Below are 17,664 nucleotides of genomic sequence, written 5' to 3'. Positions count from 1 at the left end.
GTGCTGCTGCTTCTATAAAATCTATAGAGTGAATTGATGAATACGTAAAATATTATATTATTTTATAATAATGACGAAGGTCATTTGATTTACAACCGAAGCATTTCTTCCTTTGATATTTTATCTAATAAAAGAGGAATTGCATACAAAACAGCAGTACTTTTCAGAATCTACGAGAAAAGTAAAATTTAATTATCATTTGAATTTTTAATTCAAATAATGGTATGCCCTTGTAATATTGAAATTTGTTTCTGACCTTCCTTTGAGAGAATTATCAACATATGTCACATGACTATCAATTCAGGGGACCACACTAAGTGTCATACAAAGTAGCATTTACGATACTATTTCATTTTATATTACATTTACATCATAAAAAATGCATCGTTTTATGGACGTTTAAATCCGCTGGTATTTTCATAGTAATCCTTCACAGTGCTACGTACTGTGTTTATCGTAGTGTAACCAATGTCTACAATGTGCGTATTATGTAGAATCATGTATTATAAATAAACGACACACTTGTTCAAGGTTTACGCGTCGTAAGTCAGCAAAGATAAACACATACGGTCACCAAAACTTTTATAAACTGATGTCCACTAAGATTGAATCTAAAAAAAAATAATATTATGTAATATTTTAAAACTGCATCCTGGTCTAGCACAGATTGAAACATTATCATACACATTTGATTAAGAGTAATTAAATTTGAATAAGGAATCGTAAAGAATACTAAATTTAATCTTAATATACCTTGAATTTTAGTCAGTTTGTTTCCTCTAACAAAAACTGATGTATCTGCAGGCCCAGAAAATATAATCAAAACTTGACGCGACAAAGGTTTGTTTGGCTTTTGGGAGACTGTCACAAATATGGGACCAATTGTTGATTGTCCACTTCTTAAAGTCGTAGTATTCTGTGAATAATTTACAAAAAAAAGAAATAATAATAATAATAAATATAAACTTAAGAATTTGCGATATCAAAGTCGATCTATGTGAAAAGAATAAAAAACCTGCTAATGAAAATGTGCTTAAATAACGACGCAAACCTCTATACACGATACTTTATCAACCAAGCTACGAAGATATTCAATCAAATCGATTGAAAGAAACAATTTAACTACACTTTGTTCTTACAAAGTAAACGTCTTGATAAAGTGTGCTATCTAAAAAAAAATGTAAATGCGTTTAAGTTGGATAAAAGGAGATCTTACCGAAGGTTCGTCACGACTACAACACAAAATGGCCACACAAACAATCAAACTAAGCTGTAGAGTCCTCATTTTTGTTGCCGACTTCAAATCCCAGAATAACAGAACAAAATCACACTCATGTTATATACCTTTTCAAATTATCGTGTTTATGCGATGGTGACATATTTTCCAGTTATCTAAGTTCATAAGCTGGCACTCTTTAATTCTATAATAATTCTATAATAGCAAGAGTCGATTTGGGAGGGGCATGACGGTTATCTATATTTCGAATGTTTTTGACATTTCATTTTACAATTTATTTCAACTTTATTAAAGCGTTCAAAAGTATAATCAAACAATTAAAACCTCTACTGAGGATATCCATACGAAATTAATGATGGCAAAAATATGCTGATTGCCACTTAGTTCATTATTCTTCACGAAGATTTTTAATTTTGTTTAATTTTTTTAAGGACCAACTCGTTCATATACAATGATTTTGCGGGAAAAAAAGCCAAAAAGAAAAAGAGAAGAAAAAAAAACCCGAAGTCCAAACTGCCTTATTTTTATATTCCAGAATACCGGTTTTGTTTATATTTCAATCGCACAAACTATTGGTATTAGGCAGTTAGACATTTGTGATAAGTCTCTACGCAAAAATTGTTTTCAAATCTTCAATCAATAAATTTTATTCACATTTTCTTAAAAAAAACTTCGATTTTTCCTTGCAACATATCACTTTTTAGATGATATGCAGGATATTGATTCATAATGCTAAAGAACTAAGATATAGATTTTAACAGAGCTGAAATATACCCGATCCAGTTCTAATCACTTTGTTGATCAGTAGAGACCTTCAGCAAACTAAGAAAAATCCCAGACTGCACGAAATAACCATGATTCCAGATTCAAATTTCCATATATAAAGACTTTGTTATTTATTTAATTTAACGTAGTGATGAAATTTAACTAAGATTTAGTTAGACTTTTACATACTCTTTATAATTATTTCAATACCGTGAAATCAACTTATTTTCGTGGACAGCAGGTTGTATTTCTTAATAAATAACAAATGCTTATCAATACGTTCGTAGAGATGTAAATTCGTGGGCAAGGGTTACCACAAAAGCATCGAACATTTGTCCCCTACAAACAATATTGATTCCACAGTAAATCATGACAAGAAAAATGTGAATAAAATGTTTAATACCTTTGATAATTCATTGGAGCTTGCGTGGATAATATAAATTTTTTCTTGCATATTTACTACTTTCTTAACTCACATGAATCACCAAAGATGTAATCCATTTGTTTAAATAAATACATAAAAAGCGGTAATGAAATAGATTAATTTTCAAATATTGGTTATCAAGTTTGCTTCGGAATTGTTAACTGTAATTACCCGCTTTTTGCATCACCTTTTAGTGATATCAGCGTTGTAGATAAAGTGTAAATTCTGAGCGATAAAGTGTGTGTGATAATTGGCATCAGTGTGTTTAATTTCTGATCTGTCGTTAGATAATACAATATTTCTATTTACTATCAATCTAAAAAGGTTCGACACACAAAAGTGGTACTGTTTAAACATTGTATTAACATGTGGAACATTTGATATATTTCGATATCTATAATTTATATTGAGAAAAGCTATAAAAAGATTCAATATGTCAAAGATTTTATCGGCATGTCTTTTTCAAATACATTTCTTAAAAGTATAGATTTAATATCATTGATTGTTTTGTTTATTAATAAGCATCTATCCGGAGACTACTTTATAGATACGTTCATATAAAGACAGTTTTTAGATTAATACCCATAGAAGATTTTACCTTTCTAATAGAATGCCAGTTAGAGCTTGAGGTCGGCTAAGATTTGATAGAAATTATAGCATCTCGGCGGATCTAATAGCAAGTGGACTGCATGGACATTAACAAACCGCGCTATATATATAAAAAATAATGGTTAACTTATTTTTTTGCAAAATGTATTCCTATTTTTCACAAAAAAACATACCAACAAAACTTACTGAATTTGAAATATACTAAGAAAGACAAATATAAATATTTATAATAAGGATATATTAACAAGTGCAATGCTTCAGTCTGGAATTTACCAGAACGCAGCCAAATCTCGAGTATTTCGTTAGTACATTTAAAACATTGACTTTGTTGACAGTAATTTTGGAACTCCATTTATTTTCGAAAAATGACTTGTGCCTTTCATTTATTGTGCCATCAAGTGCAACACATGCTGTTCATGCATAAGTTTGTAGTTGGAATAAAAATCTCATATAAACTAGGAACAATGAACATTATTAACATTAAAAGGGTATGGCAATGATTTTGATCTAAATTCATTTGTCCGTTTTCAATGAGTGTAATGTCTATACATGTATAAGGCATTTCTTATACACAGCCAAAATTTAAACTTCAGTATCCTAATAATGAGTGAGATATATAGCTCACGATTGTTATGAAAACAAAGCTCAGGTTTTTTGTTTTTGTTTTTTGTTCACATTTTGAACACGTTTAGAGCTAATCTGAAGAGATGCGAAACAAGTTTTAGCTAACAAATAATCAGCATGTAGTAGAATCAGCCTGAACAAGGAACTCTTTAGGGTATATTTAGCTAAAATAAGCAAACATATAAAAGGAGCTTCCTTGTTTACATACCAAAGAATAATGGCATATGTATCTTTTTGAAAAGATCAAATATAATTTGAATAGACAAATCAAATTTGACCTTTATCGAGACCATGCTTCTTTCATAGCTGCATAAGAATAGCGCTCTGTTGAACGCATTTTGAATATTCAAGACAACAAATGAATATCTTTTGGATTTCAAGCTGGAATATAAACCTGAATTTCAGTTATTAAGGTAAACATATATAATGAACACTGTGAATACCCGGTTTAGTTTTTATTTCAGGTAAATAACATCACGTGTACATGGTTTGTTCTGCTATAATAGCTTACAAGGTATCCCTTCTAATTAACGAACTACATCTTCTTTAGATGATCCGATGATGGTATAACGCCATTCATACCTAGGTCGATAAATCTGACTTGAAAAGGTTTCTTTTGGAAAAACTACTAATTCAAGAATTAAATATTTTAATTTTTCATCTTCGTTCATCACTCGGGATCTGTTGAAGCTTACTGACGTTGCATTTCCCTGCAAAACCTCCTGGTTTCCTTCTATTTTTAGATTATCATCCGAAACGACGATTTCTCCATTCCTCGACACCACACGTGTAAGACGTCCATAGGTTCTTTCCTGACATTCTGTTACTTGAATGGTGTATGTTGTAAACTCTCCAACATCGGTAGAGTTGATATTTACGTTACAGCTGGGATGTAGTTCGTAATGTCCAGGCTGGTCAACTCCAAACCCTAACATCTCAGAAGTGGTGTCAAAATAAAGGAATTTTGTATCGGAACGCGAATAAAACTCGGCCTCAGATACAAACTCTCCATCCAAATCTACAATACATATTACATAATCTATTTTAGCATCTCATTATTTAATATGATTAAAATATCTTTCTATTCTTTTTATACCACTATTACCTTATGATTTTCGATTTACATAAAATATCTTGTTGTGTCCCAATCCATATATATTTAGCGATAGTACTATTTATTCTTTATTGCATTCAAGTAATGGTATTTCAATAGCCCAAACGGGTTACATTGTTTTAAATCAAAGTACTGATAGACGGAGACATCATTTCCGAAGAAATTAAACTAATGGCAATAATAATTCTTTAATATTAGGTATACAATTCCAAATGATACAGGACTGAAACTAATTTGAGAGTCCGATATATTCATGCTCCTACATGAAACACACAAAAACAAATGTTTTGCAAAACAGAAAAATAAATCCAACAGTACGAATATAATGAATATATACTTCACAGTATGTACTAAAACTTTTGCTTAAATAATCAATACAAACACTTGACAAATTTCACCAGAAAGGGATCAAAAGAAGACAAAATATAAGTGCGAACTATATATATTGTGAAAGGAAAAAAATGTGAATATACAAGTTTAATTAAAATATAAAATTTTGTTATAGAATTATTTTTAACATCTACATATAAATCCGCTCATAATAAGCATGTTCATTCTTTGTCAGGTGTCTCATTTACATTACTTACAAAGGTCGTACCAAGTGTAGGAAGTACTTAACGCTGTGTCATTCAGTCAACTTTTCAGTTCCATTCAGTTAATTGAATGACAGCTTCATCCTGTGTAACATTAGTTATGCCGCTTAATTTGTCTCGTGCATGATTCTGTGCGTTAATTATTTTCACTCCCTGTTTATTTCTTTACAGTTGGTCAATTCATATATACCTCCAATTTTATTGAAAACTGCAGCTATTCAAAACCATATAGTAAGAATAATATTTCAAAAATAGAAATTTTGAATTCTGGAAAAATCTTGAACACGCAATTGCGAGGTTTTTTTTTTATTGCAGTAAAAAAGATTAAATCATTCAGTACCTGCATATATTATGTTCCTTTATCGAACTCAAAACTGTTCAAAAGGGAAAATATCCATATTGAGTAGAATTAGCTTTAAGATCTCTTTAAAACTAAATATTTTATACTAAACTAGTAAATACATTTTCCCATTTATAGTCTGGCAATCAATTTTGCTTTTCTGATGAAAAATAACAATAACAAACTGTCAACCATCTTAAAAATCCATAAAACGAAATACAAATTCAAAGCAGAGCAACACGGACCTCAAAAATGTAGAGGTAGGATCAGACGCCATGGAGAATGAGCATCCTCTGCTGACCAGTCACACCCGCCGTGTGCTCTTTGTCGTAATCGGGGGAAAAAACGGAAAAGTCCGTAGACAATAAGGTGATTAATTATGGTCTAACAATTAGTATGAACAACGTCAGTCAGCATGCGACCCAGTGGAAGATTGTATTTGCTAACAAGGTCGTTGTATCGACCATAGAACTTACGAATAGATGAGTTCAAACGAGTCTGTTGATAGTCCTGTTTTATCGAAATGTTTGTCATTAGCTTGCTTCGCTAAGAGCATGCCCTTGTGTGTCAAACTAACTGAAAGACAAACACACCATATGCAAGTGATGAAGGTATATTTCTACATAAATAAGGGAAGTTGACTATAAAAACATTGAAATCATCGCGTTTATCATGAAATTTTGTTATTAAAAACTAAAATAAAACAGCGTATATACGCATAACTTTTAAACTTAAGAACTTAAGAAGTTGGAGATTCTCACAGTTACAAATTTGATATTGTGTGTGAAGGACGTTTTCTAACTTAAATTATTATAGTTTTTTTCTATCTTTTAGAATGCTATTTATTGCATTCGTCTTTAATTTGATTTATTTCTTATTTAATATATGACAACTAGTTTGAAATTTATACAGCTTGTGTTGCTGTGTTTAGAAGACAATTTTCATTGCCATCTATTATTATAAATTGCTAGGTAACCTACCCCCCCCCCCCCAAAAAAAAAAAATCACTTAAAATAATTATCTCTCGACGAGCACTATAGACACAACAAATAATGAATTTAATTTTGCTATTGAGTTTGAATTCGCAGAAAAGTCAGGTACAGTTATATGATAGCAGTTTTAATGATATGTATGATGGCTATTGATTGCATTATAAAAACAAGGATGCTTTTAATGCCCACACCTGAATTTATTTTTACCAATATCATTGAGAATTGATATGCTTAAAAAACGCATGAAATACCCCCATTATTCACCATCTTATCAATTAATTAATAGAAAACATTTTTTTTAAAATGCATCTGATTTACTTTTCTTGCGCAACACTTTAATCAGCTTATAAAAACACGCCGACTTCCCAAATCACTTTGTACATCGAAAGCGCTAGCCAGATATGCAGGATTAGTCACGCCTGACTGGACGTGGCTTGGGTACTCTACTTATGCATTACGTACTGACTGTTGTTTTCTTTTGCCCTGAAGAGTAAAATCTTGATGTTTAATTTATTTGTGTTTAAAGCTTTCATCATCGTTAAAGTTGGCATGTTATGCATGTGAGCACTTTACTGATAAAAGTCAAAACGGAATTAATCGTAGAAAGTAAAGTAAACTACACAGTTAACGAAAACAAGTCACACAACGATTACGGTGAATATATATACAGGCTACACAGATATTCCCACAAATTGCAGTTATTTAAGAAATAAAATACGAGCTTTCCTAAATGTTGCAGATTAACCTCCGAGGTCGAAAAATGTTTCTTTGAAATATAAAAGCCGAGGCTTTTATATTTCAAACAACATTTCGGGACTGAGGAGGTTATCCTGCAATATTCCCGATAACAAGAACTTTATTTCTATTCTACCAACATAGGGAAAAGCCTACCAATTATTTTCCCATAGAACTCCATACAAATGTTATGACCTCTCAGTACTTTACTATAATAGTTTCAGTCAAATCTTTGGTATCATTTGAAACTTCAATTCAAGACCTTTCAGGAAATGACAAAAAAAAAATATAGGGTCCAGTGGCGTTTATAGGTCAAATTTTCAGTTGTTTACAACTTACAGCGATCGGCAGTAAATGTCACTCTTCATAAAAAATCAACCCCAACCCCTACAATTTTTCCTAGTGTTGCTATATTCTTTAAAATATTCCCCCATTCCATCATTTATTTTAAAAACTAATAATTTTACTACAAAATGAGAATTGTCACATACCTGAATTCAGCCAATCGCCTAACGCCTACCCATTCATTCCTTATTACAACGTTCTATAACTTTTTCTCTGATGTAAACATCCGGGGGTTTGGTACTCTCATTCCTATACTTACAATCTTACCTACCTCAGAATTAGTCCATTTGCTATTTTTTAAAGACTTTAGACCTACCTGAGTTTATGTATGAAATTTGAGTCCCATGAGTTCAATGCCATGGATGTTGTCACTAGCTCAATTGATGACATCATGCTGCAGATGCTGGCGTTACAGGGAGTGAATGACATTCAGACCTCTGAATATATTTGTATATAATTAGTGCCTGGAATCAATAAAATAGTTTGTTTACTACTTGTTTTCGAGTATTGGTTTTATCTATATGATAAAATGTCAAAATTTTATTAATTTCCTAATAAGGGTAGATTCTACCCAGGTTTTAAGAAAATCCTAGTAAATTAATCAAAATATACATGCTTTATACTGACAAATTGGTAAAAAAATGTTCATATCATGAACAATCATCCATTATTGATTCTAATAAGCCAAATAATTCTAATCAGGCCATTCCTGTTGATTGAGCATGTGCGAACAATATCACCACCCCCCAGTGTAATGCAGCTTACAGAACTAGCAGGTGCCCCCTTATCTTTCTTTATAACACTATTCTAGCAAACGAAAAAGGACATAATTTTGATATTATATTAGAGCTAGGTACCTGGGGTAATGAACAGAATTGTAAAATTATTGAAAATTAAATCTAGAAAAGGCCAAGTTCTTGCCAATGTCAAAATTCAAGAGGGGTAACTATTCTAGTGTCAAATCACAAAATGCGCCTCCAAGTACAGAGAAAGAAGATAGTATGCTGAAAAGTTTACCTTCATTATATAGAAGAATGTCCATCGTGATGAATCAGATGGCTACCGTCTGTCCGACAGCATCAATATGGGGCAAAATGACCCCGCCGCCCTGCCACCATCATCTTCCAAAGCTGAGGCGGCTGAACAATGGAGATCATCCTAAGTGCACGAATGAGGAAAAATCAGAGTTATAAGTTATTCATTGCACAAAACAATGTTCATACATCAAATTTTTTCATATATTCCTTACAAATAAAATATATACATTCTGATTACACACAGAAATACAGAATTTAATGATCTGTCAAGGGTGGGGTACATAAATAAACACTATTACATGTAAATACATGTAATAACATGTAATGCCAAATGTGATTTATGCAGTCATAACATAATTCAAGTAACTCATCAAAAATTACATACAGTCAGTCCAAATAAATAGAATTACATCATGTTGAAATTCTGAATCACTCAGTCAGTTAGTCTAAGGGAAGTAACTCTAAAAACTGCTATCTTGCAATGGACACTGTTGACAGTTTCAAGCAGTTTTAACCATGAAAACTTTACAAAATGCCCCTACAAAGCTCATAAAACATAATCATTCCAATAACATATACCCCATACTAGGCTGACATGAGTCCAATGTGTCATAACCCCAATTTCCCTTTCATGTGCAATAAACATGTGTAACACTCCCCTCCCCACCCCTCTCTAAAGAGGAGTGGGTGGAGGAAAAAAGGGGGGGGGGTGAGAGACACTCATTCCTGACCATATGTATGCCTAACATGTACTCCTGGCTAAACACTCACAATCACAAATCTAGGGATAAAAAAATGAAACATGGTAACTTACCAGGTGAAGGCACTAGCTGTTGACAACTGCTGTAGTTTCAGGGCGTGTGGGTGAGACCGTCTTATACATCAACCTTACTCAGGTCAAGACCATTTAGGCGAGGGAAAAGACTGCAGAACTCCTCTAGGTGGATGGCTGGGAAGCATGGGAGGCAGTATTTGATCCAAATCACTCTGCTGGTCCAGATGCAGAATACCCGAACAATGAAAATCTGCTGAAAAATAAACATCAAGATGACATTAAATTGACATTAAATAGCATCAGGTCATCAATTTGAAAAGAATAGACATTTTTTAATGCATTGCAAATATGATGCTTACAAAAAATAAGATAAACAAATAAAAAACCTTGTTTACAACATAATTTTTGTCCAAATTCTATTGACAGATGATCAGCAGACCTTAATTGAGCCCATCAATTATGAGTAAACTATGAATTTAAAATTGAAAAAACAAGCAAAGAACTGCAAAAATGAATTGCTACACATGTAATCAACAATAATATTATCTAATTTAGAATTCAAACCAATATTTCTTGCTTTTTCTTCTTTCCTGGTCCCTCTAATTTTACTCTTTACACATATCCAATACTCCAGTCCCCCTCAATTTTAAATTACAGCCACTCCCTACTTAAAATTTAAATTTAAGGAACTAATTTTACTGCAAGTGTATTGAAATGTCAAGTCTGTCCAAATAATCGTGAAATATTGACCTTTGTTTGACTTTAAAGAAAGAAAACATTTAAAAAATAGGGTCTCTATAGGGAAAAGCCTACCAATTATTTTCCCATAGAACTCCATACAAATGTTATGACCTCTCAGTACTTTACTATAATAGTTTCAGTCAAATCTTTGGTATCATTTGAAACTTCAATTCAAGACCTTTCAGGAAATGACAAAAAAATATAGGGTCCCGTGGCGTTTATAGGTCAAATTTTCAGTTGTTTACAACTTACAGCGATCGGCAGTAAATGTCACTCTTCATAAAAAATCAACCCCCACCCCTACAATTTTTCCTAGTGTTGCTATATTCTTTAAAATATTCCCCATTCCATCATTTATTTTAAAAACTAATAATTTTACTACAAAATGAGAATTGTCACATACCTGAATTCAGCCAATCGCCTAACGCCTACCCATTCATTCCTTATTACAACGTTCTATAACTTTTTCTCTGATGTAAACATCCGGGGGTTTGGTACTCTCATTCCAACAGCCCAGTTTTTCTACAGATCGTTTCTCCTATAGAGAGATGATCTAGGTCATTTTGACAGCTGTTCCGTGTAACCCCGACGGTTTTGTTAGTAATGTTTACATGTGTATCGATCAAAGGAATCACTTGCAGACGACATAATTTTTCGTTGGATTTTTAATACTCTTCACTTATTTATAAAATATCTTTGAATCATATTACTAACATTTTAGCAATTTTAATACGAATATTACTACTCCACGTTTTATATTTTATGTAAAAATACGCAGTGAAAATGTGCTAGGGAGGACCTCGAAACAGCGGCATAGATTAAAAATAAACATTTGAGGCAATACACATCGTTTTGACTGGAACTAACACGTGAAATTGACAAGGTTTTAAAACTGTTTTCGGTTTGAAGTTGTATTTTCATGATCAGTGCGAGACAAATAGGTATTTGTGATCTGACAATTTACTGATGACGTTCGTGGTATATTGGAGAATAATGTCCGCGCATCTGTTTGATCTCGGCAATAACTGTAGTAGAATGTTGAATAAACATGTTAGGAATCATTAGATGAAGGTGGGTAGGGTCAGCTAAAAAGAAATATACGTCTCCGCGGGAGATTAATTGATTATACGCAAACGATATACGATAGAGACATACCATGTTTATTCGTTGAAATTTATTACATTAATATCCATTACCTCGTACACTGGTAGGTGGTGCTTAAGGAATTCTTATTATTTGACGTCAAGTGCAAGACAATTACAATATATGGAGGTTGTTATATTGAGAAAACCAATGAAAGACACATGTGAAATAGACTTAAATCCAAGCACACGGGCACACATATTTTATTTCAAAATCTTCGATCATATCTAAGCGTTTAACCTGCTACAGTTACTCAGAGTAGAGTTAATCTTGCAGAGTAGTAGATCATGCTTTGACAACATTGAGATAAGATCGTGCATTGACAACATTTTTATTTTGTGTAGAAGCTACTATTAATGGCAACACATTACTCGGCTCGATTTATTTTGTCATATTTACTATGCGACCGCTGTTAATAAAACAGCGTAGACATTATGTATTTCGTACGACGAAACACATGCTGGATGTGCACGCAGCATAATTAAGTTAATTAAGTTAATGTTGGTACTTTGACAATACTTTAAAAAATATGCTTGTTACAAAAAAGTAGTCCATGTATATTGAATACCTCCATCAGAAAGCAATTGATCGTAAAGTTATCGTCAGTAAATATACCCCAGTAGCGGTAGAAGAGCGCTCGACAATTTTATGGCGCCAAAAAAAATACAATGAAAAAAATTCCGTTAAATCGCTAACATCATTCTTAAATATGATTTATTTTCTAAAGCCAAATCCTTGTCTAACACACATTCAATCATCCTTTTACAGTTTAAAGTAAGGTATTTAATAAATAAAGGCCATGCATTGTAACTATAAAATACATGTAAATAGTCCAAAACTATTTATCATGGTTGCATTTTTTGAAGGTGGTTTTAAATAAAAATAATCCATAAAGGAATTTACTAAATTTCATTAGCTGTGGTAAAAGGTAAACAGAAATCCATCCCCAAAAACCCTCTCGTGAATTTATGCATACACTTTTTCTTTAATAAAATATAATTTAATTCTGGTTGTAACGCGCTTTCTGATTGGCTAAAAAATTATTTTATATCGTATAAGGAATGTTGCCTACGTCATAGTAAGACTAACGTCAAAAACGTATCCATACGCCTGACGTTAGGTTTGAATTTTGTACAAAATTACGTCATTTTAAAGGTTTCGCGGTTTATAAAGCGTAAACTGCCCCAAACCATTTTATATCGTATAAAACAAATAAATATTGAATTCATTCCTTAAATAAACTAATTAAATAAATTATTTACATCAAACATCTTGACAAAGGTAATTGTGTCTTCTTTTCAGCAAGGGCTCTTCATAACATTTAAGATGCAAATTGGTGGGCTTTGTAAATACTCAGCCATATGAATCTGGTTCATTTACTTTCATTGTTATCTAGCAGCAGGTATTTAACTAATACATGTATAGATTCAAACGTGTTCAATATATTTTCAATATACATTGAATACCTTAAGACAACTTTAATGTTTGAAAGAAAAAAGGTTAAGCTTATTAAATTTAAACTTTGTTTACCTTGAACTTTTGTAAGATTTCGTCCCTCAAAACTAACCGATGTATCTGGAGGTCCCTTGAATTTGATCAAAACTTGCCGTTGAAAGAGTTGGTTTGGTTTCGGGGTGACTGTCACAAATACAGGACCAATCGTTGATTTCTTACTTCTTAAAATTTTAGTAGTCTGTAGGCAATCAACAAAATGAATGTAAAACTTGATAAAGACAAACTGTTTCAATCTTGTGTATTACATTAAGGTCTTTTTAGATTTTGAAGGAGTCTCAAAACACCTGGAATCAGCACAACATGACATGGTTAAAATAGTTTAAAACTCTTGAATTGCGGTGCAAAAGACAAATACTAAAACAACCAAAGGAAAATGATATTCAATGATATCGATTGATACAATCTAAATCACAATTTTGTAATAAAGTGTCTTTACAAAGTAAATGTTTTGATATATTGAGCTACCTTAAAATTGTAAATGCATTTGTTGGACACTATGAAATCTTACCGTTGGTTCACCACCACTACAAAACAAAATGACCACGTAAATACTTAAGCAAAGCTGCAGAGTCCTCATTGCTATAGCCGACTTCAAATCTCAGAATAAGAGAATAAAATCAAATTCACGGGTTTTTCGCGACATATAATCTATTTATCTAGGTTCATGAACTAGCACTCTCTAATTTCTAATACGAAGACTTAATTTGTTTATTGGACTAGTATTTGGGATATTTCGAATGGCTTTGACATTTCATTTACAATTTAGCCAACTCTGTTAAAGCGTTAAATAGTATAATCAGACAATTTTAACATGTTCTGGCCATTGCCATACAAAATTACAGTACAATTATAATGCCAGGCAGAGTAACTTCATTATATTTCATACAGATGATTAATTTTGTTCATGTTCTCAAACGGGAAAGCACGTCCATATAAATCAAATGATTGTGCATAAAAGAAACAAAATAAAAGGTTGTTTTTTGTTTGTTTTTTTAAATTCCAGGTCACCTGTTCCGTTTGTGTCATGTTTCTCGTTCTATGACCAGCTATGCAATATGAAGTTGTTTTATTGAAACTCCTTTACAATTTCACATATATTTATTGAATTGCTACCAAAAAAGTATATAACATAGTATTTTGTAAAAAAACAAAAAAAAAAAAAACAAAAAAAAAACAAAAAAAAAAAACAAACAAAAAAAAACAAAAAAACAACAACAAAGTTTTATAAGGGAAACAAAGGAAAAAGACAGTCAGGGAAGTCATATTATGTACATAAAACATAAAACAGCTATATAGATTTAACTTATCATTATTATTGTAATGAGTATTGCGTTCTTAGTTACTATTAATAATAGCTACATGTAATGTATATGCTAGTTACAATGATTTACAAATTCCTCTTTAATTTCTTTCGTATTCTAAATATTAACAGTTTTTTTATAGCATAACTTTCTGAATATATTCTACTTAAACTAAAAAAAGTCATTTTTTTGGACAGATTTAAATAAACATGATTAAATGTATTGCTTTACAATAAGTAACAACAGGTTTTGAACTGTGTATAATTTAAATACAATATGAAGATATACGTATTTGATAAAGCTCTACAGAGGGGCGGGTGACTATTCAAGCGAAATTGTTTTAAAATCTCTTAGAATTAATTTTTGTTATCACATGTTCATCTCAATATACTGTGAATATCACTCATGGGATAAATTTTCGATATTCCACTGTGTGTTCGTACTGTAAGCCTTCCGTCTTACGGATCCAATTGAGGGTCAGCTCAAACTTAGTGATGACAAGTCCAGTATTTCTTTCTCAAGCTGTTTTACTAAGCGTGATCGTATAGTTACAATTACATCAGCTAATAGCAGCCCAAATCAGGAGTCTCAGAATCTATCTATATCTAAATCTCTCTTAATCTATCTGCTCAACATCATTTTACATGGGTATATATAACATTTTACATATGATGGACAGTTCTGACTAGTTCGGCCCATTTACGACGATCATGAGTGAACATTTAGTGTTCAAAATTAAAATTAATATTTTATTTCTAAATAAAGTAACTAAACCGTCAAAACTGTCAATCAAAGAGTCTGAATGCAGTATTTGAGCTTCTGAATCCTGGGTCTCGGAGTCCCCCACCTAGTATGAGGCATCACTTACTCATAATACGTTCATTCATACATAGCATAAAAGGTTACAAAGGTTAATATATAGAATACACAATACATGACTCAATATAGAGTACTAGAGCTATCGTTGCAGACACAGAATCGCCAAATATGTCACCTGTTGTTAAACTCTCAATTTGGATATTATTATGCATGTATTATGCACCTGGTTTCATAACATCATTTAGGAATACTACGCATTGCTACAAGAGTCACAGAGTTCATTCTGTCAATTATCATTAACACTATTCAGTGCGCAGCATCTAGGTACACATAAATATCATAGTGACCATTATGTAATACTAGCAATTCAAGGTCATAGCATGGCTATCTGTTTACATACGTCCCCCAAACAAAAGAAATATCCCGAAGGGAGATTTCTCATGCCTGGCGCCCGGAATAGGAAAGCGTCCTTGATCTACCCTTGATCAGACGAAATTCCTAGTGACATACCAGTCAGAACATCTATGTTAAGAGATAGTAACAAGTGACATGTTTCCACCTCCGGCTTGGAACACCATTCATCTATAAAAACAAATCTATAACCAGGATGTATACATGTTCATAAAATCATATAGCTGGATTATATCGCATTACAATCATGAAAACAATAATGAATAAAGTATGATAATAATGACCAAGATGAAATAACCATAGTTGAATATAATCGTAATTCATCATCAAAGTAATACTAAGTATGGTTAAGCTTGATGTCACATATATATACAAAGTCAGTGCATGCTTATAAGTTCACAAAAATATCTCTTCCTTCCTAGGGGCGAGGTTAGCGTCATAAGTTCGGAGTCCATCGGTTTCTTCCAGAATTTCTCCAGAGTGAATCAACAAATACAAGATTTACATTAGCACAAGATAACGCACATTTCTACTTTAACACATTTCACATTTTTTAATTTTCGCTAAATTTCACAATCCTTTCATAAGGAATACACAACTTCTTCGCGGCTGTAGCTTAATTATTCATCCATCATCGGCACCCGTGGATAGAGGGTCGGCGCGGATGGCGAGGCGACTTCTCGCGGAGCGTCTCCTGCGTTCCTCTGTTGCGTAGACATCGCGGCCTTCTCTTCCAGGTATTTACGTGCCAGCTCTGGGTCCGGTCGATAGTATTTGGTCCATGGATAGTCTTCATTTTCCTCCTCTCCAAGAAATTGTTGTGCTAGTTTAGTCGAAATTGTCCCCGTGTTTCTGGTCAATTTGCGAGTTGCGATTCTTCCGCTTCGTCGGGGTTTCTCTTGGATCCTAGTGTCTTTCGGAATTGGTTCAAGTTCAATAATGTCGCTAGAGGTCCTTTTCTCTGGATTCTCACAACAAAATTCAGTGTCTTTGGAAGAACCTTTCTTATCTCCGTCACTACCCCTTTTTCGACAACCTGTCCAGCAACCACAACAGCATATACCACCCCACTTTTTAATAGTTTTGCGTTTCTTAATACAAAGTCCTATCGTTATTGTTACTGCTTAAACAGTTAAACACACATAAAACCAGGAGCTTCCCACCCAAGACAAGGTTTTTATGGGTTGCAAATTAATTTTAATTTGTCTTATATCTTGTAATACTGTGTAAAATGCTGAAAAAAAATCAGTGTTTTTAAAATTACTTTCCTGATTATAACATGGGTTAATGAAAATAAACCATGACAACTCGAGCAACCTTGTCCCATATTCAAGATGTCGATAGCAATATTTAATTGTTTTTACCAATAATTTTTAAATCACTTACAAAAGAATCAATGTATAGTTTCCTTACTTAGTGGCTGTTTCATGTATTTCGATTATATGTTAAATCTCTTTAACTCCGCATATTTATACAAATAACCGAGGTGCATAGTCCGCGTTTGCTAGTCGGCGTATCTCACTATCTGTTTTTATGTCACAGGGGGTCATCATGTCATGTCTTTTTAAAAGCGTGCAATATATACAAAGCTAAGCTTATTCAAGATTATTTTCATCTACACTAAAGCAACTTATTTATTCCAGTACTTTGGTTAATTGCTTCAAAATAGCCAAACAATCTTCAGCATACTCTTGTTTGCATTTTTTCTTACGGGGTTTAGGGGTTAGTTTACGCGGTTTAGGGATTGGTTTGAAGCCTAGACCTACTTTAGGGACTATTTCATCTATTTCCATATTTTCATCTAAGGGTACATTAGGGTTATCTAAAGGTATTTCATGGTCTTGACCACTATTTTCACCACATTGATTTGACTCATGGGTCTCATCCGATTCTGAATGTACGGTCTGATCATTCTCGTGTTTATACTGCTGATCATCCATGATCTTCTTAGCTCTTATACGTCTTTGAAGTTCTGCTAGGGGAATATCCTCTTCGTCTGAAGATCCTTCTCTTTCCCATTGTTTGGACTGTATAGCTCTTTCCAATGGTCCTGGTTGCATGTCTTCATTTTCTGACGACGATTCATCTTCTGGTGGCACCACATAGTTAGTCTTCCTTAGAGTTCTTCCACCATCTTCAGTAGT

At 32.7% G+C, this 17,664-nt stretch overlaps 1 protein-coding gene and 1 long non-coding RNA gene across 3 annotated transcripts; both read right to left on the bottom strand.

Moving 5' to 3' along the window:
• Window positions 1-4,107: 4,107 nt before the first annotated feature.
• On the bottom strand, window positions 4,108-13,652 carry LOC105346028 (uncharacterized). The gene is made up of 3 exons (XM_011454477.4): window positions 13,498-13,652; window positions 13,005-13,167; window positions 4,108-4,677 (listed from the first exon to the last, which is right to left on the bottom strand). Exons 1-3 carry the CDS (start codon window positions 13,564-13,566, stop codon window positions 4,187-4,189), a joined length of 723 nt encoding a protein of 240 aa, XP_011452779.3. The 5' UTR covers window positions 13,567-13,652; the 3' UTR covers window positions 4,108-4,186.
• Window positions 7,788-10,837, bottom strand: LOC136269900 (uncharacterized). Of its 2 annotated transcripts, none has more exons than XR_010707502.1 (4): window positions 10,735-10,837; window positions 9,630-9,840; window positions 8,796-8,936; window positions 7,788-8,242 (listed from the first exon to the last, which is right to left on the bottom strand). It is a non-coding gene; the product is annotated as an uncharacterized lncRNA (long non-coding RNA). The 2 variants fall into 2 exon arrangements; XR_010707501.1 differs by having other exon boundaries at window positions 7,789-8,242; window positions 9,630-9,843.
• Window positions 13,653-17,664: the final 4,012 nt, after the last annotated feature.

This window comes from Magallana gigas, chromosome 1 (genome assembly GCF_963853765.1).
Source record: "Magallana gigas chromosome 1, xbMagGiga1.1, whole genome shotgun sequence".
Taxonomy (NCBI): Eukaryota; Metazoa; Mollusca; class Bivalvia; order Ostreida; family Ostreidae; genus Magallana; species Magallana gigas.
The sequence above is the reverse complement of the archived record's forward strand: the minus strand, read 5'-3'. Positions and strand labels throughout refer to the sequence as shown.